The 21,171-nt window shown below is 36.7% G+C and overlaps 4 protein-coding genes and 1 long non-coding RNA gene across 5 annotated transcripts; 3 read left to right on the top strand and 2 right to left on the bottom strand.

The window, feature by feature from the left end:
• Positions 1 to 54: 54 nt before the first annotated feature.
• Positions 55 to 3,039, top strand: LOC149885922 (uncharacterized). Its single transcript, XR_016454452.1, has 3 exons — positions 55 to 221; positions 2,388 to 2,441; positions 2,929 to 3,039. It is a non-coding gene; the product is annotated as an uncharacterized LOC149885922 (long non-coding RNA).
• Positions 228 to 2,379, top strand: LOC149885923 (uncharacterized). The gene has a single exon (XM_090093939.1). The coding sequence runs from the start codon at positions 437 to 439 to the stop codon at positions 1,745 to 1,747; it is 1,311 nt and encodes a 436-aa protein (XP_089950065.1). The 5' UTR covers positions 228 to 436; the 3' UTR covers positions 1,748 to 2,379.
• A 2,164-nt stretch (positions 3,040 to 5,203) lies between the features above and the next one.
• On the bottom strand, positions 5,204 to 7,859 carry LOC149885921 (heat shock 70 kDa protein-like). Its single transcript, XM_090093036.1, has 4 exons — positions 7,568 to 7,859; positions 7,376 to 7,449; positions 5,681 to 7,177; positions 5,204 to 5,515 (listed from the first exon to the last, which is right to left on the bottom strand). Exons 1-4 carry the CDS (start codon positions 7,770 to 7,772, stop codon positions 5,327 to 5,329), a joined length of 1,965 nt encoding a protein of 654 aa, XP_089949162.1. The 5' UTR covers positions 7,773 to 7,859; the 3' UTR covers positions 5,204 to 5,326.
• A 3,453-nt stretch (positions 7,860 to 11,312) lies between these two features.
• LOC145188537 (uncharacterized) lies at positions 11,313 to 13,703 on the bottom strand. Its single transcript, XM_090094293.1, has one exon. The coding sequence runs from the start codon at positions 13,701 to 13,703 to the stop codon at positions 11,313 to 11,315; it is 2,391 nt and encodes a 796-aa protein (XP_089950419.1).
• A 3,634-nt stretch (positions 13,704 to 17,337) lies between these two features.
• LOC145183894 (heat shock 70 kDa protein) lies at positions 17,338 to 19,987 on the top strand. Its single transcript, XM_080059387.2, has 4 exons — positions 17,338 to 17,623; positions 17,742 to 17,815; positions 18,014 to 19,510; positions 19,676 to 19,987. The coding sequence occupies exons 1-4, from the start codon at positions 17,419 to 17,421 to the stop codon at positions 19,862 to 19,864; spliced, it is 1,965 nt and encodes a 654-aa protein (XP_079915513.2). The 5' UTR covers positions 17,338 to 17,418; the 3' UTR covers positions 19,865 to 19,987.
• The last annotated feature ends 1,184 nt before the right edge of the window (positions 19,988 to 21,171 follow it).

The raw sequence follows: 21,171 nt of genomic DNA, 5'->3' as shown, positions 1-21,171 counted from the left end.
GCGCTATCAGACGCACTTTTTCGATTTTTTTACAATCTAAAACAGCAATTAAATATTTTAAGTGCGTTTATTAGTGTTTTAGTAAGAATATATATATAAATAAAAGTCTTTTTAGATAAACCAATATAAAGAAATAATGACATCAAGATCAGCAATATGGAGAAAGACTAATATTTTAATGGCCAGCTTGTTAGAAAATGATAATGATCAAAGTTCAAATGGTGAGTTTAAATCCATCGAAGTTAATGATAATGTTGATGTTTTTGAAAGTGATTCTAATTTATCTATAACTACAGTCTCTTCATTAAATTCTGATTTTAATAATTCTTTTGAGTTGTTGCAGTCTGAAAGTTGCAGTGATTTAGTGTGTGATCTTTCAAAGTGGGCAGTTAACCATGCTGTTACACATTCTTCATTAAATGATTTGCTTGTATTAATGCGCAATCATGGGCATGCTAACCTACCAAAAAATGCTAAGACATTACTAAAAATGCCTAATCAAGTTAATACTGGAAAATTGTGTTCTGGTGACTACATCTATCTTGGTTTAGCTACTGGTATTAAAAAAATGCTTCAAGATAATGAAGCTTGTATTAGCAATGAGATAGATTTGATAGTTAATTTAGATGGGCTTCCACTCTTTAAATCTAGCAATATCCAGCTTTGGCCTTTACTTTGCCGGTTTGGTAGTATACCTCCTTTTCCTGTTGCTTTTTTCTGTGGTGAACAAAAGCCTAAATCTTCTATGGAGATTCTCAAACAGTTTTTAGAGGAATTTAATATGCTTGCAGAAAATGGTCTTCTTTACAAAGATAAATTTTTTAATGTAAGTTTAAAATTTTGGACATGCGATGCTCCAGCACGTGCTTTTATTAAATGTATAAAACCCCACATTGCCTACCATGGATGTGAACGATGTACTGATGTGGGTCAATGGCAAGGAAGAGTTATCTTTAATCAGGCTGATTCCTTTCTTCGTACAGATGAACATTTTGCTAAAATGAATTATAAAGATCATCAAGTATCGAAGAGTCCTTTGATTGATTTTACTTTACCTTGCGTTTCTGCATTTGTTTTGGACTACATGCACCTAGTTTGCCTTGGGGTTGTTCGTCGATTATTGTTATTTTGGAAAGAGGGACCAAATATATGTCATTTATCACATGTTCAAATTAAATGCATTTCAGAAAGGTTAAATGACTTAGCAGGTAAAATTCCATCTGATTTTGTCAGACAGCCTAGATCACTGCTAGAGTTTAAAAGATGGAAAGCAACAGAATTTCGTTTATTTCTTATGTATACTGGTCCCTATGTACTGAAGAATGTACTAAAACAAGATCTTTATATACACTTTCTATGTCTTAGTATTGCTATTCGCGTGTTAGATGACAATAATTCTTGTTCTGATGCCATTGGTTATGCATCAATGTTGTTGAAATGGTTTGTATCCAAGCCTTCTGAATACTATGGTCCAACATTCACATCATACAATGTACATAACCTGATTCATTTGTCTGACGATGTTATAAAATTTCGAATGACCCTCCTTGAAATTTCTGCTTTTTCATTTGAAGATTATTTGCAGAGTCTAAAACGATTGGTTCGTGGCAAGAAGATGCCACTTGTTCAAGTTGTTAAACGTTTAAATGAAATAGGTAATTTGGATAATAAACTTTTGAAGAAAAAACACACAAAAGTGGTCCCTGGTGGCAAAGATAGCTTCTTTTTTTTAAAAAGTGGTCTGTAAGCACAGGTTATCGAAATGAGTTTTGATTCTTTAGTTTGCAAAATATTTCCATCTCGCATTTTTAGTGACTTCTTTATTAAACCATGCAATTCAAGTTATAATAAAATAGTAGCTGTGCCGAAATGTGCTCCTGTAAAAAGAAGAAATGTAAAGAAATCTGAACTGAAACGCAAAGTTATTTATTTCAAGGGAAAATCAAGAAATATTTTTTTCCCATTATGTCATGATTGTGTTTTTTGAATTTTGGTTTGATTTTATAGGTTTAATATTATTTTTCAGTAATATATATTATAGTAATATATAATATGTAACACTTGTTAGTTTTAAGTTGCATTACTTTTAAAGCTATATCTACTAAACGTATTTTGTATAAATGCTGAAATTTATAGTTCTTTTTTATTATATCATTTTTGGGCAGTTATATTTGTTTTAAATGTAGCTTTTTAGAATCATTAGTTATGCAATATACAATATTGTAGATATATTTAACGCTGTTTGAAAGTTTAAGTTCAATATATATTTAATAACAGTTATTTTAAATTTTTGTTTCATAATAATGTATCAATTAATATATTAGAAGCATCATATTTTTAATGTTAGTTATTTTAAGTTAATTTAAAATAATATATTTATTTCACAGGATATCGCTCTACGACTTGTACCCAATAGTTATTCAAAAGAAAGGAAAACTCAGGTGAATATCAAATAGCAAGCTAGCTCATTTCCTGTATTTGTACTCTCAAGTCCTTAATACAGGGTGTGGAGTTAGTTAATTTTTGGAAATTTTTCCCATCCGTCTAAGGCTTATTAGGACCCCCCTAATAACTTATTTTTACTTGTTATCAACAAAAAACTTATATCTCAAAAAAAAAAAAAATCAGCAAAAATTGGCGTTAAGAATTAAAAATTATATACTAGTAACCGATAATAAATCTTTCAGTGTTAATCTCCCCCCCCCCCCACCACCACCACCACCACCACCATATATTAGATCTGAACTTCCCACTACCCCTATTTATCTCCCCTCTTGTGTTATGAACTTGAGAGTAGTATTCCTTGTTTTTTTTTCTTTCTGAATGTATTCCATTTGTATTACTTCCTTGAAAATGCACGTATAATTGAATTTGTACAAATACAATCGTTTATATCTTCATGTTGCTTCAAATGTTTTTATATTTTAGTGTCAGCTATTGTCAAAACAAATCGAAATGGTTAAAATTTCGAAATCAAATCAAATCGCATTCCCAGTAAATGTATATAATTTTTAACATTTGAAATATATAATCTAGAAGTATTGCAAGGTTGTTTTTATTCAGTCTTTATTTTTTATACTCAATTATTGTTGAACTCGTACGAGTTCAAAAAATTAACAGGTTAAACGTATAATTGAACAACTTCATAAAAGAAAAACAAAGCATGATGTTGCACTATATAGCTTATAAGCTATATATATAAGCTATAATGAAACATCACTGCGCTGATAAAACAATCAAGTAGGATGTTATAAAATGCACATTTTTTTTTTCATCCACCTTTTTTTTCACGACGTTAACACATGTCCAAAATGACGTTGGCTGATGTTTCATTTCTGCCATTAATTAATTAATGGTAGAAATGAAACACCAGTATTAATTAATACCACATATCTACAATGATGGAAAAATGTTATTACAACTTGATTTCGCCGAAAAAACAACGTTTTCCTAACTTTTTTTTTCTTTAATTTAACGTTGGTCTTACGCCTTTCCAACGTCATTCAGCGCAAAATTAACGTTGTTATAACGTCAATTTGACAACGTTGTTATAACGTTGACAAAATGACGTTGGGCGCTGTTTCATTCATAACATCATAACAACGTTATTCTAACTTTACGGAAGACGTTGGAACAACGTTGTTACAACGTATTTTTCTTATTGGGCAGTAAGTACACAACGTTGAAACAACGTTGAAATAACGTTGATCAACGTCGATCAACGTTGTTTCAACGTTGTGTGCTTGCTGGGAAGGGGTTAAGGTTCAGATATTTTAGTTGAATTAAAAAAACCGCTTTGAACGATGTTCTTACGCATGGCTCAATCTTTATAAATAATTTATCTTTACAAGATAAACTACTAATAAAGATATCTGTTTACTAATTGGTCAGCATCATAACCGTATTAAAGATTGTTAAAAAAAGTAAATCAACTGAAAAAATAGAAGTAAGGATGTCAGGATGATTACCCGATTAAATCGACTTTTAGTCGATTAGTAAGAAATTCGTAGTCGATTAAATCAACTATTCGATTTTTCAAAGTCGACTAATTTCAACTTTCGACTAATTGACTTTTAGTCTATTTAGTTGAAACCGATAACAACACTAGCAATAACTGGATGCGTCCGTTACATCTTCTTACCAAGTTGCCACGTGTTGTATTTAGATTAAGTTTGATAAAAATTCTCCGTTCTCGTTTCTTGTTTTGTGTGGATTTCTTTCTAGTTATTTTTAACTGGCTCTCCGATGCGAATAATTCTGTCGTTTTACCGTATTTCCTCCTCTTCCTCGAAAACAATGTTCATAGTTTTGTAAATTGACGCAAATCCGTATATCGAAAGTTACACGAAATTTTTCCTGTACAAATTAGATACAAATCTAAAGAAATAAATTCTTTTTCTTTTGAAACAAACGAAGTTAGATATCGTGATTGCCAAGACGATTCGCTACGCTTCAATTCGGCACAAATTCTTCCGGTTAATTCTTCCAGTATGCTTAGAAATCTACTAAAGTGGTGGCATAGATAAATTTAAATTTGCCAACTGCGTGCTTCACGAGGAAGAGATATAATTGCATAAGGTAATCCAATACAAAAATGTGTTGATTTTCACGCTTGCGCGACATCTTTGTCTAAAGAAAGGTAATGACTATTACTTTTCACAGATTGATTGTTCGGAATTCTGCTTCAGTAGGGAAGTGAGCGGGGCTGGTTTCCTGCAAGTAATTTCTTGTGAAAAGTCGGCAATAGTAAAAAATTTTCAATCAAGGATAGGCTGTTATCTCCTAGAAAAAAACTTTTTAATTTGTTTACGTAGACATTGTCAGTATCGAGATTTAATCATATTTTCTCTGGCATCTTCCTAGTATTCTAGACTCTTTACTGCTTCTTGTATTGTTTATATTGTTGTATGCTAAGTTTAAGTTAGAAGCCTAATTTCCGAAAAGGTCTTTCCCATTTCGTACAGATGATTTTGATGTTGATTAGTTGATTGGGTACTGTGTGATAAGTGTAGGAGTGATCATAATAAGTTAAGCTCAGTTGAAAAAAAAAAAAAAAAAAAAAAAACGACTAGAAGGCAGCGTGAAGGAGCATTCAGATCTAGAATTATAGTACCAGAGATGCTGTATTGTTACGATTCAAAGCCAGCAGCAGACTAATCTTTTTATATCCAGTAAAAAGGTTAGAAAATGTAAAAGATTCAGCTTATATAAGATGGTTATCTTTCTAACTAAAAAAATATACATGCGTGTGAAATTATCAACATATTTACAATGTATATACTTTCAAAATAATTGTCTATCAGATCTATTGAAGTTCTATCTAATCTCAATCGACTTCTTCAATCGTTGGTCCACCAGAACTAGCCTTGTGTGAGCCGCCGCCAGGCATACCTCCGGGCATTCCACCTGGCATGCCTCCAGGCGCACCGCCAGCTTGATAGAGTTTCGTAATGATAGGGTTGCACACTTTTTCAAGCTCTTTTTGTCTGTGCTCGAACTCGTCCTTTTCCGCAGTCTAAAAAAATAGAACAAGTAATAACAAATATGACGCTCGCTACTCCCTTCAATCGCATTTTCGTTCTTTCAAAAAGTAAAAAAAAACCTCTCTCATTTTAGGATTAAGAAGTATTAAGTAGGTAATCGTAAGAAGTGACTTGTAAGAAGTGACCACAAAGCTTACCTGATTTCGATCTAGCCATTCCACAGTTTCGTTGCACTTCTTGAGGATTGTTTTTTTATCTTCGTCGCTAATCTTGTCCTTTACTTTTTCGTCCTCGACGGTTTGTTTCATGTTGTAGCAGTAGCTTTCCAAACCGTTCTTCGCTTGCACCCTGTCTCGTTGAAGGTCGTCGTCAGCTTTGTATTTTTCCGCCTCTTGAACCATTCTCTCGATGTCTTCTTTGGAAAGGCGCCCTTTGTCGTTGGTAATGGTTATTTTGTTTTCTTTTCCCGTACTCTTGTCCAGTGCGGAAACGTTCAAAATGCCATTAGCATCCACGTCAAAGGTTACTTCAATTTGAGGAACACCTCTTGGGGCAGGTGGAATTCCAGAAAGTTCGAACTTGCCCAGCAGGTTATTGTGGGCTGTCATGCTTCTCTCGCCTTCAAACACTTGGATCAGCACTCCGGGTTGATTGTCTGCATAGGTGGAGAATATTTGCGAGTATTTTGTCGGAACCGTAGTGTTTCTCTTGATCAACGGAGTGAATACGCCTCCAGCAGTCTCGATTCCGAGTGACAGAGGGGCGACGTCAAGAAGCAGAAGGTCCTGAACTGCCTCGTGCTTATCCCCAGCTAAGATGGCAGCTTGAACTGCAGCGCCGTATGCCACGGCTTCGTCTGGGTTGATAGACTTGTTAAGCTCTTTTCCGTTGAAGAACTCTTGAAGAAGGCTCTGCACTTTTGGAATGCGAGTGGATCCACCGACCAAAACCACTTCATGGATATCGGACTTGGAAAAGTTTTGTCCGCTGCTGTTTTTCCCTGCGTCTCTAATGGCGTCTGCAACAGGGGTGAGAGTGCCTCTAAACAGATCGATGCACAGCTCTTCAAAACGTGCCCGTGTAATTGACGTGTAGAAGTCGATACCGTCGAAGAGCGAATCGATCTCCACGCTCGCCTGTGTACTTGCTGAAAGTGTTCTCTTGGCTCGCTCGCATGCGGTCCTCAGACGTCTAACAGCTCGTTTGTTGCCAGAAATGTCTTTCTTATGCTTTCTCTTGAATTCCTCAACAAAATGGTTGACAAGACGATTATCGAAATCTTCACCGCCGAGATGAGTGTCGCCAGCAGTTGATTTTACTTCGAATATGCCGTCTTCGATGGCCAGTATGGAAACATCAAAAGTACCACCTCCCAAATCGAATATGAGCACGTTCTTTTCAGTACCAACTTTCTTATCCAGACCATAGGCAATAGCAGCTGCAGTCGGCTCGTTTATGATGCGCAGCACGTTTAATCCAGCTATAACTCCCGCATCTTTAGTTGCTTGACGTTGCGAATCATTAAAGTATGCGGGGACGGTTATCACGACATCTTGAACCTTCTTTCCAAGATATGCATCTGCTATTTCTTTCATCTTCAGCAAGACCATGGATGATATCTCCTCTGGGTAAAACGACTTGGTTTCTCCTTTGAATTCCACTTGTATCTTGGGTCTAGATCCCTCGTCTATAACCTGTAAAAGAAATTTCTAAGTTACTGCATGCGTTCTAAGCCAACTTTATCACTGCCAGCACAAAAGGAATGCATGCACAACAAGACACTCAAGATGCTCGTTGTCATCATGAATCCTGGCAATGCAGTTAGTGTTTGGTGTGTTTACACAATATTCTAAACAAAGTCAAAAAAAAAAAAAAAAAAAAAAGAAGTTTACTGTAAAAGGCCAGTGCTTTCTATCTGAAGTGACAGACGAGTCGTTGAACTTTCGCCCAATCAGTCGCTTTGCATCTAAAAAGAGAACCCCATTTTTTCAGCATGCGTTTTTACAATTGGAAACTTCTGTTTCCCAAATATTACACCTATTTTCTTAACGAAACGTTGAGACAAGACTCTTTACAAAGCTTACCGAATACTGTGTTCGAAGGATTCATAGCCACTTGATTCTTGGCAGCATCTCCAATCAATCTTTCGGTGTCAGTGAATGCAACGTAGCTAGGAGTGGTACGGTTTCCTTGCTCGTTAGCAATAATCTCAACTTTACCATGTTGGAAAACACCAACGCAAGAGTAAGTCGTTCCAAGATCGATTCCAATCGCTGGAGCTTTAGACATTTTTTTTTTTAGCAAATTACACTTAGCTTCTACTTTTTTCTATTTGAGTTCTAATTACTTCGTCTAGATGTTGATTTGTTTATAATCACACTACAGTCCTCATTTATACCGTTTGAATTGAAGCCGTATGAAAATGGACGGGGGACAACGTACGCTTATTTTAACATTTAAAAAAATATTAGCATAATATTTTTGCAAACTAATAATAATTATGCAAAATACACATACCAACACAAATAAAGTGTATTAAAAACATATTATTTGTGTTTTTGAATGCTAAATGTGTTTATTGTAGTGTAAAGTACTTTCCCTGTATACAAAAACGTTCTAGACTTTTCCAGTTTTCTGTCGAATTAGCTAGTAACTTTAACATTGAGCACATTTTAACGTCCTCTTTACCTTGGTTTAGTTACTAGAGTCAATATCCTACTAATTCCTCGAATTCGCTCAAGAACGAGTCGCGATCAGACTCTCAAATCAAATAGCAACAAACTCCTAAACGTTTACTACACACGTCCACCGGGTATCTGAGTAGTGATAAGTCAGTCTGCTGTAAAATCTTCACAGGGGGTTTAGGCCTGCAAGAGATATTGGGTCTGCAGGTAACTACTTAGTGTAAAACACCAGAGAAGAAGTTTTTCGTAAATGTAAGACTTAATAGAGCTTCGTCTGGTTATAAACAAGACACGTGTTAACAATAGGAAGTGTGCTCTTTTTCTGTACGGAAAGTTTTTGAATAGAAAACATGTAAGAACCAGATACAAGTCGAACATTAGTTTTAACCTACTCTTTTGTGTGTGCCAATCTGATACTCTTAAAAATTGCATGCAGTTGCCTCAAATTTCTGGTCCATTCGATGTCGATGTAACTAGACAGTAACTACAGAAATTTAAAATAACTAGAAACCAAACAGTTTGCTAAGGATTATATTAATCTAATAAAATGCTACCACACTACTAAAATTAAATTCGTTTCATTGAACTTTATATCAGAGAGTTGCCTTTGATTTTCTACAATCGAATGTCTTGACTGAAACAAACAATTAAGGAAATAGGCATTCAAGTCAAACGTAGGCTGTCAATATTGTATTGTGAAACTGAAAAACAGCCAGCTGACAAATACAGCAGAAGACCCATGCTTGTCCATTAATGCTGCCATTTTATTTTGTTCTACCAATTCAATGCTGCTCTACAATACTAAGAATATTGAGTACCCTTTAAAAATTTGGCTTAAGGAACTTTGTTGTGAGGGAAACAAAGTTGATGAAAAATGAAAGTTGCCATTTTGTGATGATCTGTGAAAATAATTGGCATTTAAAACTGAATCTCAAAAGAGAACATTAAATGGAGAGTCTGACACCTATTTTTCACAAGTACCATACCAAATTCTCTACTGATTTACAGAGATTTGTCTCACTACACATAATTTAGTCAGTTTTTGAATTTAGGCCACATGTGTCTAAAATCCCACTTCCGCTTAGTGCATAGTCTGGTGCTATTCACTGGTATTCAACAAAGCGCATTTCTCTGAATGCAAAACAGTTTTGATCAGAACGAAGAGTTAGAGTTAGTAACAAATGAATGCGTTTTTCTTTTTTTTTTCTTTTTTTTTCTTTTTTCTTTCTTGAAAAGTACCAATAACCTTAAAAGTGTTTTATCCAACACAATTCAGTGAAAATTAAAAAAACCGTTAAAAAAAAGTATTACACAGGTTTCCAAAAAATGTTGTTGTCATTTTGAAACCTGCTTTATCTTTTTCCTTGTTTAAGTTTAGCCAATAAGTTCTAATGTGCTATAGACCTTGTAGAGAGCTTATAGCAAATTAGAAGTGGCTGAAATGCCAAGTTAAATACAGAGGTACAAATTGCTCCAGTATCCCATTTATATGAAGATATCAAATCTTTACCAAAACAGGCAACTTCAATTCTCTTCAGAAGTTTCAAAGCTTGTCTTAACAAGCTTTGAAACTAAAGTTAATCAGAGAATTGCTTGTGATTTTCTAAAAGCCAGTGTCTTGCCTCAAAATTATAATCGCGTTATTGCTGCAAACGATTTTAGGAGCTCAAATTTGCTTTCTTCACATCACAAAATTGTTGAGAAAAAAGTGCCCACAGTGTGGGGCAGCGAAAGCTAGAAAATCGAAAAAAGGATGCATAATAGTTTTATCTTCAATAAATAGCAAACTGATGTCAACATAATTTCAACAAATGTCTTTAGGACCAAAAAAAAAAACATTAAGTATGGGCGCCTTTGTTGTCCATTTCAGCCTGCACACGGCGTCTAAAGGCGTTTCAACAGTTTCAAAATAAAGTCTCTATATATTTTTATCCCACTCTAATCTCAAAACTTGCTTAAGATTATCGACACTATGATGAGATGTTCTACTGAGTGCTCCAAATTTTCTCAATTTCCAAAGTTCAGAGGTTTCATGTTAGGACTAAATATTCTAACTATCCCATCCTGTTTGATATCCAAAAAATATATTGCATAAAAATAGCTTCTTTTTTCCAAACATTTGTTGTCTTTATTATAATTAGCATAAGAAGTTACCTAAATTAATCTGTAATACGGTGTGGTATTTTAATTTATACTGTAAGTGACAACAATACTTTATTAAATAATTTTCTTTAATTATCATTCTTTATTTATAAAATGAAGTTGCTTGTCAGGACTAGACAAAGACCAGAAGTTAGTTGGCTAAATAGCTGCAAAATTCTATAAGCAGAATTTTTGCTTTTTTTTTTCGCAGTATGTGATAGAGCACTGTAGTTTTTTCTCGCAATCAACAAGTCACTAAATAGCAATAATTTTCTCTTCTAACTAACTCTCCCTTTTTACAAATTTTCTCCTTTATATATACCCCATGCTTTTCCCAAAATATCCTTCCACAAACCGTCATAAATCACCACAAACACATATTTACAATTCTTATTGGTAAATCTATTAAAGCTATTAAATCCCTAACGTCATCAAATGTTCTAGAACTTTCCGAAATTACACTCCTCCTTGATCCTTACGGATCATCCAAATAGTAATCAAGGTATTTCGAAGGCATGCGCCGTTCCCGACCACTCCGTCGCAAAAGCATGTCGATTTCTTGGGGTCTATCTTCAGCGTCGATATTTTCCTCGTTCGTCTCTAATACATCTTTAATTGGATCTCCTTGGTTTTCAGCGTCCACTTGATCAGTTTCAACATTCATCTCTACTTCCTCATCAGGGATAATGTAGGGCTGAGTATCAGTTCGAGGTCTAACATGTTTCACATGACGCGGAATGCCGTTCACTTCTACGGTTTGGTTTAACGCATTCCGAGTTACCTTAGCTGGTTGCCACTTTGTATGGCACCTCGCATTTGGTGGTTTCAGCCAGACTTTATCGCCAATTCGAAATCTCTCGTTCAGGACATTTCGTGCAGGAAGATTCTCTTTTTTCAATCCTTTCACACCAATGGGGTAGCTGTATATTTTGCCCATCGGGCTTGCACCATTTTTGTCGGCTGAGACATTGTACCAATATAGTGCTTCCGGTATCGACATTTTTTATCGTTCTGCTATTCTCTTGATCGTACGGTGGTTTCTTTCTACAATTCCATTTCCTTCAGGATAATAAGCGGCTCTATATCTAATTTGCACTCTCCAACTATCAAGGAAACTCCTTATCTCTTTAGTCTTAAATGTTGGCTCATTGTCAGTTAATATCTCAGACGGTGCTCCACGTTCACAAAAAACAAGACGGAGTATTCGGACTATGGAAACACTTCCGTATGAGCTCGATAATTGTCGCCACAACGCGTATTTTGAAGGTCCACAATCAATTAGACTCAAAAACTTGTCAGTGCCATAATGCGTGATATCCATGGCCAATCTCTCCCAGTTTCCTTTAACATCCAATTTTCCTTTTTCCCACCGTATTGGCGCTGGATCTATTGACTGACATGGTTCGCAATTTTTTATCACACTTCGAACATCGTTTTCAGTAGCAGTCGGAATTGTTTTACGAACAAAGTTTAACGTTCGATTCACTCCAAAATGTCCAGTTCTTTTGTGTATATTGGAAATAGCTTCAGCCTTCGTAGCTGCGACTCCTATGCAACTATTCCGACACTCTGGCACAGTCAGTTTGTTGAGCCATCTGCTGCGAACTCTAGTTAATGCGTCGGCCAAATTATCTTTAGAAGGAATGAGTTTCACCTCGACGCTAACATCGTATTCTTCAATTAGTTGTTGCAACACGCTCAGTCTTCTTCGAATCAGCATTTCCCCCGTCGCTTTTGATCTCAACCTTGATTTTCCCGTAAGGGCGTCAGAAACCCAGTGGTACACAGTCACGGAATCGGTAAAAACAGTCACTTTCTTCAGCTTCCACATCAGAGCCATATTCATTCCCCGTATCACAGCGTCTAATTCTGCCATGTTTATATGAACATCAGACGTTTCTTTTCGCAGCCATGTTGCATCCTCCACAGTAGTCTCCCCAACTTGAATAAGAGCACCAATCGCTAAAGAACTGGCATCAACCCACACTTTTCCCTCATCACCACGCACAGCCCAATCACCACAAGCAGGCTCGCAGCGTTCCACCTCAGCAAATACTTCCTGAAGCACCCACTTAACGTTCTCATCACAAACACCATCGTCCCAACCCGTCGTCAGACTGACAGCTTTCCTCTTCAAGAGACTACAAATCACTCGCAACCAACCACACACGGGTAAATGTCCTACCAACTGTCCACAGATTGAAAACACAACTCTCCTGGTTAACTTTTGCGAGATAGCATCAACTCGATTCCCTCTGGACCACATCAGTTTGTTACCAACCTTGCGCACACACAATCCTAACACACGAACTCCATTATCATCAATCTGCTCACCATCTTTACTCTCTAAACCATATTTCAAAAAATGCCTCTTGACATAATCAAGACTCACCACACTTTCGTCTACGAAAATGTCGTCTACATAAGCGGACGTTCCCCTCTTCACTAATTCGTCTTGATCAATGACGGCACTCACAACGGATTTCATGATCATTGGCGCAACATTCAATCCGAAACCAAGTCGTGTCAAGCAATACCTTTTATTTCGAAACACCACTGTTTGGAACGGCCAAAGAGATTTATCAGTTTTTAGTTGAAGATAAGCCTTGCGTAAATCGATGATTGCTGGTTTGTTACCCATCCTTCTCCATATTCTAAGCTTTTCGACACACACATCTGCATCTCTCGTGTATGCCTCAATTAAATCGTTAGCTTCTCTCCAGTCTAGAACAGGTCGGATTTTGTTGTCTTTGTTTCTCTGAATGACAGCCATTAACGGAATCTGCCCTTTGGGCGGCCCCAATTCATTTTCGTTGTACTCTAACAGCCATTTCCGATCAATCCATTCCTGTAGTTCGTTTTCATAGTCTGCTCTAGCGTATTGTGGAATTCCGTACTGTGCCACTTTATTATACAATCGGTTGGGGCCTTCTCCATCTCTCCATTTCCATTTGACTCTCCATTCAGCACCATTAAAAACTGCTTCATGATCTTTCTTTTTTATTTCGATTTTCTTGACCTTGTTCTTGTTCAAAGCCGTTGCTCCACAGTAACTTAATCCGAACTTCGCTTTTCCCAAAGGAGAGATGGATACTCCTCCTAGTAACTTAATGGAACTCATTCCAAGCATCATATCGACTCCAAACGGTTGGAAATCCACTAAAATAACCTGATCACGTGCTTTAATGCCATCAACCTCAAGAATCACGACCGCTGACCCAGTGCACTGATGAACCTTTCCTTCAAACGTTACTACCTTTTGAGAGTTTGAGTACCTACATTGACTTCTGGGCAGGAATTTTTTATTCAAAATTGTCTTCGAACACCCTGTGTCTACTAACGCTGTCGCAACCATACCGTTAACTTTCAAACGAATAACAGATAATGCGCTCATTCCACCGATGTTCAGGAGCGAGGTAGCGCAGACACCTCGCTCCTGCAATCGTTTCCCTGCAGCTTCCAGCATTTCGATGCAATGTGTCCTTCCTCACCACATTTAAAACATCTAACAGTCTTCGGAGACAAGCTCTTCGCAAGCGAACAGTTCTTTGCAATGTGATTCAAACCTTTACAGTTGTAACACACTAACGCAGTTTTTGTAGCATGGCGTCTAGACACAGCGCCAACAGCATCACTGTCAATCACATTTGCACAGTTCATAGCAGCTCTCACTCTGGGTAACATTTTATCAATCGGGTCCATTACGGCTCGAAATCTTGATGATAAGACTTCTGGCAAACCCACAACAAACGCCAAACGCACAGACTCCTCTGGTAATTTAGCTAGATAGGCTAATCGTCTTAAATCAGCTAAAAACACGTCAACTTTTTCTTCGTCACATAATTTTCGTTTTGTGAATAGTTCATATGCAGTGTAGGCATCTATAGAAAACGCCGCTAATAACACACGCTCGACTTCCACTACATCTTTTTTGACTTCCGCGGTTAAAGCATCGTACACTGCATAAGCAGCTTCTCTGAGAAGAATCGGAAAAAGTAGTTCAAGCTTTAAGTTCTGAATTTCAGCAATCACTTTTGTTCGTTGAATCCAAACAGCAGCATCCGAAGTGCCATCATACGTTTCAAACATATCAAACAATCTCATACTTGGTTCCATGGCCCGGTTAGCTTGTAGTTTTTTCTCGCAATCAACAAGTCACTAAATAGCAATAATTTTCTCTTCTAACTAACTCTCCCTTTTTACAAATTTTCTCCTTTATATATACCCCATGCTTTTCCCAAAATATCCTTCCACAAACCGTCATAAATCACCACAAACACATATTTACAATTCTTATTGGTAAATCTATTAAAGCTATTAAATCCCTAACGTCATCAAATGTTCAAGAACTTTCCGAAATTACAAGCACCATCCTGGGTCCACACATGCACTCTGGAAATAGTTTCAAAAAATATTCACTGGTCAATATTGGAAGTCACATTATTTACATTGTACGTCAAACTTAACACCATTTGATAAATAAAGAAAATTATTTAATAAAGTATTGTTGTCACTTACAGTATAAATTAAAATACCACACCGTATTACAGATTAATTTAGGTAACTTCTTATGCTAATTATAATAAAGACAACAAATGTTTGGAAAAAAGAAGCTATTTTTATGCAATATATTTTTTGGATATCAAACAGGATGGGATAGTTAGAATATTTAGTCCTAACATGAAACCTCTGAACTTTGGAAATTGAGAAAATTTGGAGCACTCAGTAGAACATCTCATCATAGTGTCGATAATCTTAAGCAAGTTTTGAGATTAGAGTGGGATAAAAATATATAGAGACTTTATTTTGAAACTGTTGAAACGCCTTTAGACGCCGTGTGCAGGCTGAAATGGACAACAAAGGCGCCCATACTTAATGTTTTTTTTTTTGGTCCTAAAGACATTTGTTGAAATTATGTTGACATCAGTTTGCTATTTATTGAAGATAAAACTATTATGCATCCTTTTTTCGATTTTCTAGCTTTCGCTGCCCCACACTGTGGGCACTTTTTTCTCAACAATTTTGTGATGTGAAGAAAGCAAATTTGAGCTCCTAAAATCGTTTGCAGCAATAACGCGATTATAATTTTGAGGCAAGACACTGGCTTTTAGAAAATCACAAGCAATTCTCTGATTAACTTTAGTTTCAAAGCTTGTTAAGACAAGCTTTGAAACTTCTGAAGAGAATTGAAGTTGCCTGTTTTGGTAAAGATTTGATATCTTCATATAAATGGGATACTGGAGCAATTTGTACCTCTGTATTTAACTTGGCATTTCAGCCACTTCTAATTTGCTATAAGCTCTCTACAAGGTCTATAGCACATTAGAACTTATTGGCTAAACTTAAACAAGGAAAAAGATAAAGCAGGTTTCAAAATGACAACAACATTTTTTGGAAACCTGTGTAATACTTTTTTTTAACGGTTTTTTTAATTTTCACTGAATTGTGTTGGATAAAACACTTTTAAGGTTATTGGTACTTTTCAAGAAAGAAAAAAGAAAAAAAAAGAAAAAAAAAAGAAAAACGCATTCATTTGTTACTAACTCTAACTCTTCGTTCTGATCAAAACTGTTTTGCATTCAGAGAAATGCGCTTTGTTGAATACCAGTGAATAGCACCAGACTATGCACTAAGCGGAAGTGGGATTTTAGACACATGTGGCCTAAATTCAAAAACTGACTAAATTATGTGTAGTGAGACAAATCTCTGTAAATCAGTAGAGAATTTGGTATGGTACTTGTGAAAAATAGGTGTCAGACTCTCCATTTAATGTTCTCTTTTGAGATTCAGTTTTAAATGCCAATTATTTTCACAGATCATCACAAAATGGCAACTTTCATTTTTCATCAACTTTGTTTCCCTCACAACAAAGTTCCTTAAGCCAAATTTTTAAAGGGTACTCAATATTCTTAGTATTGTAGAGCAGCATTGAATTGGTAGAACAAAATAAAATGGCAGCATTAATGGACAAGCATGGGTCTTCTGCTGTATTTGTCAGCTGGCTGTTTTTCAGTTTCACAATACAATATTGACAGCCTACGTTTGACTTGAATGCCTATTTCCTTAATTGTTTGTTTCAGTCAAGACATTCGATTGTAGAAAATCAAAGGCAACTCTCTGATATAAAGTTCAATGAAACGAATTTAATTTTAGTAGTGTGGTAGCATTTTATTAGATTAATATAATCCTTAGCAAACTGTTTGGTTTCTAGTTATTTTAAATTTCTGTAGTTACTGTCTAGTTACATCGACATCGAATGGACCAGAAATTTGAGGCAACTGCATGCAATTTTTAAGAGTATCAGATTGGCACACACAAAAGAGTAGGTTAAAACTAATGTTCGACTTGTATCTGGTTCTTACATGTTTTCTATTCAAAAACTTTCCGTACAGAAAAAGAGCACACTTCCTATTGTTAACACGTGTCTTGTTTATAACCAGACGAAGCTCTATTAAGTCTTACATTTACGAAAAACTTCTTCTCTGGTGTTTTACACTAAGTAGTTACCTGCAGACCCAATATCTCTTGCAGGCCTAAACCCCCTGTGAAGATTTTACAGCAGACTGACTTATCACTACTCAGATACCCGGTGGACGTGTGTAGTAAACGTTTAGGAGTTTGTTGCTATTTGATTTGAGAGTCTGATCGCGACTCGTTCTTGAGCGAATTCGAGGAATTAGTAGGATATTGACTCTAGTAACTAAACCAAGGTAAAGAGGACGTTAAAATGTGCTCAATGTTAAAGTTACTAGCTAATTCGACAGAAAACTGGAAAAGTCTAGAACGTTTTTGTATACAGGGAAAGTACTTTACACTACAATAAACACATTTAGCATTCAAAAACACAAATAATATGTTTTTAATACACTTTATTTGTGTTGGTATGTGTATTTTGCATAATTATTATTAGTTTGCAAAAATATTATGCTAATATTTTTTTAAATGTTAAAATAAGCGTACGTTGTCCCCCGTCCATTTTCATACGGCTTCAATTCAAACGGTATAAATGAGGACTGTAGTGTGATTATAAACAAATCAACATCTAGACGAAGTAATTAGAACTCAAATAGAAAAAAGTAGAAGCTAAGTGTAATTTGCTAAAAAAAAAAATGTCTAAAGCTCCAGCGATTGGAATCGATCTTGGAACGACTTACTCTTGCGTTGGTGTTTTCCAACATGGTAAAGTTGAGATTATTGCTAACGAGCAAGGAAACCGTACCACTCCTAGCTACGTTGCATTCACTGACACCGAAAGATTGATTGGAGATGCTGCCAAGAATCAAGTGGCTATGAATCCTTCGAACACAGTATTCGGTAAGCTTTGTAAAGAGTCTTGTCTCAACGTTTCGTTAAGAAAATAGGTGTAATATTTGGGAAACAGAAGTTTCCAATTGTAAAAACGCATGCTGAAAAAATGGGGTTCTCTTTTTAGATGCAAAGCGACTGATTGGGCGAAAGTTCAACGACTCGTCTGCCACTTCAGATAGAAAGCACTGGCCTTTTACAGTAAACTTCTTTTTTTTTTTTTTTTTTTTTTGACTTTGTTTAGAATATTGTGTAAACACACCAAACACTAACTGCATTGCCAGGATTCATGATGACAACGAGCATCTTGAGTGTCTTGTTGTGCATGCATTCCTTTTGTGCTGGCAGTGATAAAGTTGGCTTAGAACGCATGCAGTAACTTAGAAATTTCTTTTACAGGTTATAGACGAGGGATCTAGACCCAAGATACAAGTGGAATTCAAAGGAGAAACCAAGTCGTTTTACCCAGAGGAGATATCATCCATGGTCTTGCTGAAGATGAAAGAAATAGCAGATGCATATCTTGGAAAGAAGGTTCAAGATGTCGTGATAACCGTCCCCGCATACTTTAATGATTCGCAACGTCAAGCAACTAAAGATGCGGGAGTTATAGCTGGATTAAACGTGCTGCGCATCATAAACGAGCCGACTGCAGCTGCTATTGCCTATGGTCTGGATAAGAAAGTTGGTACTGAAAAGAACGTGCTCATATTCGATTTGGGAGGTGGTACTTTTGATGTTTCCATACTGGCCATCGAAGACGGCATATTCGAAGTAAAATCAACTGCTGGCGACACTCATCTCGGCGGTGAAGATTTCGATAATCGTCTTGTCAACCATTTTGTTGAGGAATTCAAGAGAAAGCATAAGAAAGACATTTCTGGCAACAAACGAGCTGTTAGACGTCTGAGGACCGCATGCGAGCGAGCCAAGAGAACACTTTCAGCAAGTACACAGGCGAGCGTGGAGATCGATTCGCTCTTCGACGGTATCGACTTCTACACGTCAATTACACGGGCACGTTTTGAAGAGCTGTGCATCGATCTGTTTAGAGGCACTCTCACCCCTGTTGCAGACGCCATTAGAGACGCAGGGAAAAACAGCAGCGGACAAAACTTTTCCAAGTCCGATATCCATGAAGTGGTTTTGGTCGGTGGATCCACTCGCATTCCAAAAGTGCAGAGCCTTCTTCAAGAGTTCTTCAACGGAAAAGAGCTTAACAAGTCTATCAACCCAGACGAAGCCGTGGCATACGGCGCTGCAGTTCAAGCTGCCATCTTAGCTGGGGATAAGCACGAGGCAGTTCAGGACCTTCTGCTTCTTGACGTCGCCCCTCTGTCACTCGGAATCGAGACTGCTGGAGGCGTATTCACTCCGTTGATCAAGAGAAACACTACGGTTCCGACAAAATACTCGCAAATATTCTCCACCTATGCAGACAATCAACCCGGAGTGCTGATCCAAGTGTTTGAAGGCGAGAGAAGCATGACAGCCCACAATAACCTGCTGGGCAAGTTCGAACTTTCTGGAATTCCACCTGCCCCAAGAGGTGTTCCTCAAATTGAAGTAACCTTTGACGTGGATGCTAATGGCATTTTGAACGTTTCCGCACTGGACAAGAGTACGGGAAAAGAAAACAAAATAACCATTACCAACGACAAAGGGCGCCTTTCCAAAGAAGACATCGAGAGAATGGTTCAAGAGGCGGAAAAATACAAAGCTGACGACGACCTTCAACGAGACAGGGTGCAAGCGAAGAACGGTTTGGAAAGCTACTGCTACAACATGAAACAAACCGTCGAGGACGAAAAAGTAAAGGACAAGATTAGCGACGAAGATAAAAAAACAATCCTCAAGAAGTGCAACGAAACTGTGGAATGGCTAGATCGAAATCAGGTAAGCTTTGTGGTCACTTCTTACAAGTCACTTCTTACGATTACCTACTTAATACTTCTTAATCCTAAAATGAGAGAGGTTTTTTTTTACTTTTTGAAAGAACGAAAATGCGATTGAAGGGAGTAGCGAGCGTCATATTTGTTATTACTTGTTCTATTTTTTTAGACTGCGGAAAAGGACGAGTTCGAGCACAGACAAAAAGAGCTTGAAAAAGTGTGCAACCCTATCATTACGAAACTCTATCAAGCTGGCGGTGCGCCTGGAGGCATGCCAGGTGGAATGCCCGGAGGTATGCCTGGCGGCGGCTCACACAAGGCTAGTTCTGGTGGACCAACGATTGAAGAAGTCGATTGAGATTAGATAGAACTTCAATAGATCTGATAGACAATTATTTTGAAAGTATATACATTGTAAATATGTTGATAATTTCACACGCATGTATATTTTTTTAGTTAGAAAGATAACCATCTTATATAAGCTGAATCTTTTACATTTTCTAACCTTTTTACTGGATATAAAAAGATTAGTCTGCTGCTGGCTTTGAATCGTAACAATACAGCATCTCTGGTACTATAATTCTAGATCTGAATGCTCCTTCACGCTGCCTTCTAGTCGTTTTTTTTTTTTTTTTTTTTTTTTCAACTGAGCTTAACTTATTATGATCACTCCTACACTTATCACACAGTACCCAATCAACTAATCAACATCAAAATCATCTGTACGAAATGGGAAAGACCTTTTCGGAAATTAGGCTTCTAACTTAAACTTAGCATACAACAATATAAACAATACAAGAAGCAGTAAAGAGTCTAGAATACTAGGAAGATGCCAGAGAAAATATGATTAAATCTCGATACTGACAATGTCTACGTAAACAAATTAAAAAGTTTTTTTCTAGGAGATAACAGCCTATCCTTGATTGAAAATTTTTTACTATTGCCGACTTTTCACAAGAAATTACTTGCAGGAAACCAGCCCCGCTCACTTCCCTACTGAAGCAGAATTCCGAACAATCAATCTGTGAAAAGTAATAGTCATTACCTTTCTTTAGACAAAGATGTCGCGCAAGCGTGAAAATCAACACATTTTTGTATTGGATTACCTTATGCAATTATATCTCTTCCTCGTGAAGCACGCAGTTGGCAAATTTAAATTTATCTATGCCACCACTTTAGTAGATTTCTAAGCATACTGGAAGAATTAACCGGAAGAATTTGTGCCGAATTGAAGCGTAGCGAATCGTCTTGGCAATCACGATATCTAACTTCGTTTGTTTCAAAAGAAAAAGAATTTATTTCTTTAGATTTGTATCTAATTTGTACAGGAAAAATTTCGTGTAACTTTCGATATACGGATTTGCGTCAATTTACAAAACTATGAACATTGTTTTCGAGGAAGAGGAGGAAATACGGTAAAACGACAGAATTATTCGCATCGGAGAGCCAGTTAAAAATAACTAGAAAGAAATCCACACAAAACAAGAAACGAGAACGGAGAATTTTTATCAAACTTAATCTAAATACAACACGTGGCAACTTGGTAAGAAGATGTAACGGACGCATCCAGTTATTGCTAGTGTTGTTATCGGTTTCAACTAAATAGACTAAAAGTCAATTAGTCGAAAGTTGAAATTAGTCGACTTTGAAAAATCGAATAGTTGA

The sequence above is a fragment of the Hydra viridissima genome, unplaced genomic scaffold, assembly GCF_058129835.1.
Source record: "Hydra viridissima isolate aposymbiotic clone 2 unplaced genomic scaffold, HvirCarnegie_v1 scaffold_7, whole genome shotgun sequence".
NCBI classification, from domain to species: Eukaryota; Metazoa; Cnidaria; class Hydrozoa; order Anthoathecata; family Hydridae; genus Hydra; species Hydra viridissima.
Note: the sequence above shows the minus strand (reverse complement) of the source record. Positions and strands in the feature narration are given on the sequence as shown.

Coding starts and splice junctions, on each gene's coding strand:
- LOC149885923 (XM_090093939.1), top strand. CDS start 437: ATGCGCAATCATGGGCATGCTAACCTACCAAAAAATGCTAAGACATTA.
- LOC145183894 (XM_080059387.2), top strand. CDS start 17,419: ATGTCTAAAGCTCCAGCGATTGGAATCGATCTTGGAACGACTTACTCT. Junction 17,624..17,741: donor TCCTTCGAACACAGTATTCG/GTAAGCTTTGTA, acceptor TTCTCTTTTTAG/ATGCAAAGCGACTGATTGGG. Junction 17,816..18,013: donor GAAAGCACTGGCCTTTTACA/GTAAACTTCTTT, acceptor TTTCTTTTACAG/GTTATAGACGAGGGATCTAG.
- LOC145188537 (XM_090094293.1), bottom strand. CDS start 13,703: ATGAGCGCATTATCTGTTATTCGTTTGAAAGTTAACGGTATGGTTGCG.
- LOC149885921 (XM_090093036.1), bottom strand. CDS start 7,772: ATGTCTAAAGCTCCAGCGATTGGAATCGATCTTGGAACGACTTACTCT. Junction 7,178..7,375: donor GAAAGCACTGGCCTTTTACA/GTAAACTTCTTT, acceptor TTTCTTTTACAG/GTTATAGACGAGGGATCTAG. Junction 5,516..5,680: donor AATGGCTAGATCGAAATCAG/GTAAGCTTTGTG, acceptor CTATTTTTTTAG/ACTGCGGAAAAGGACGAGTT.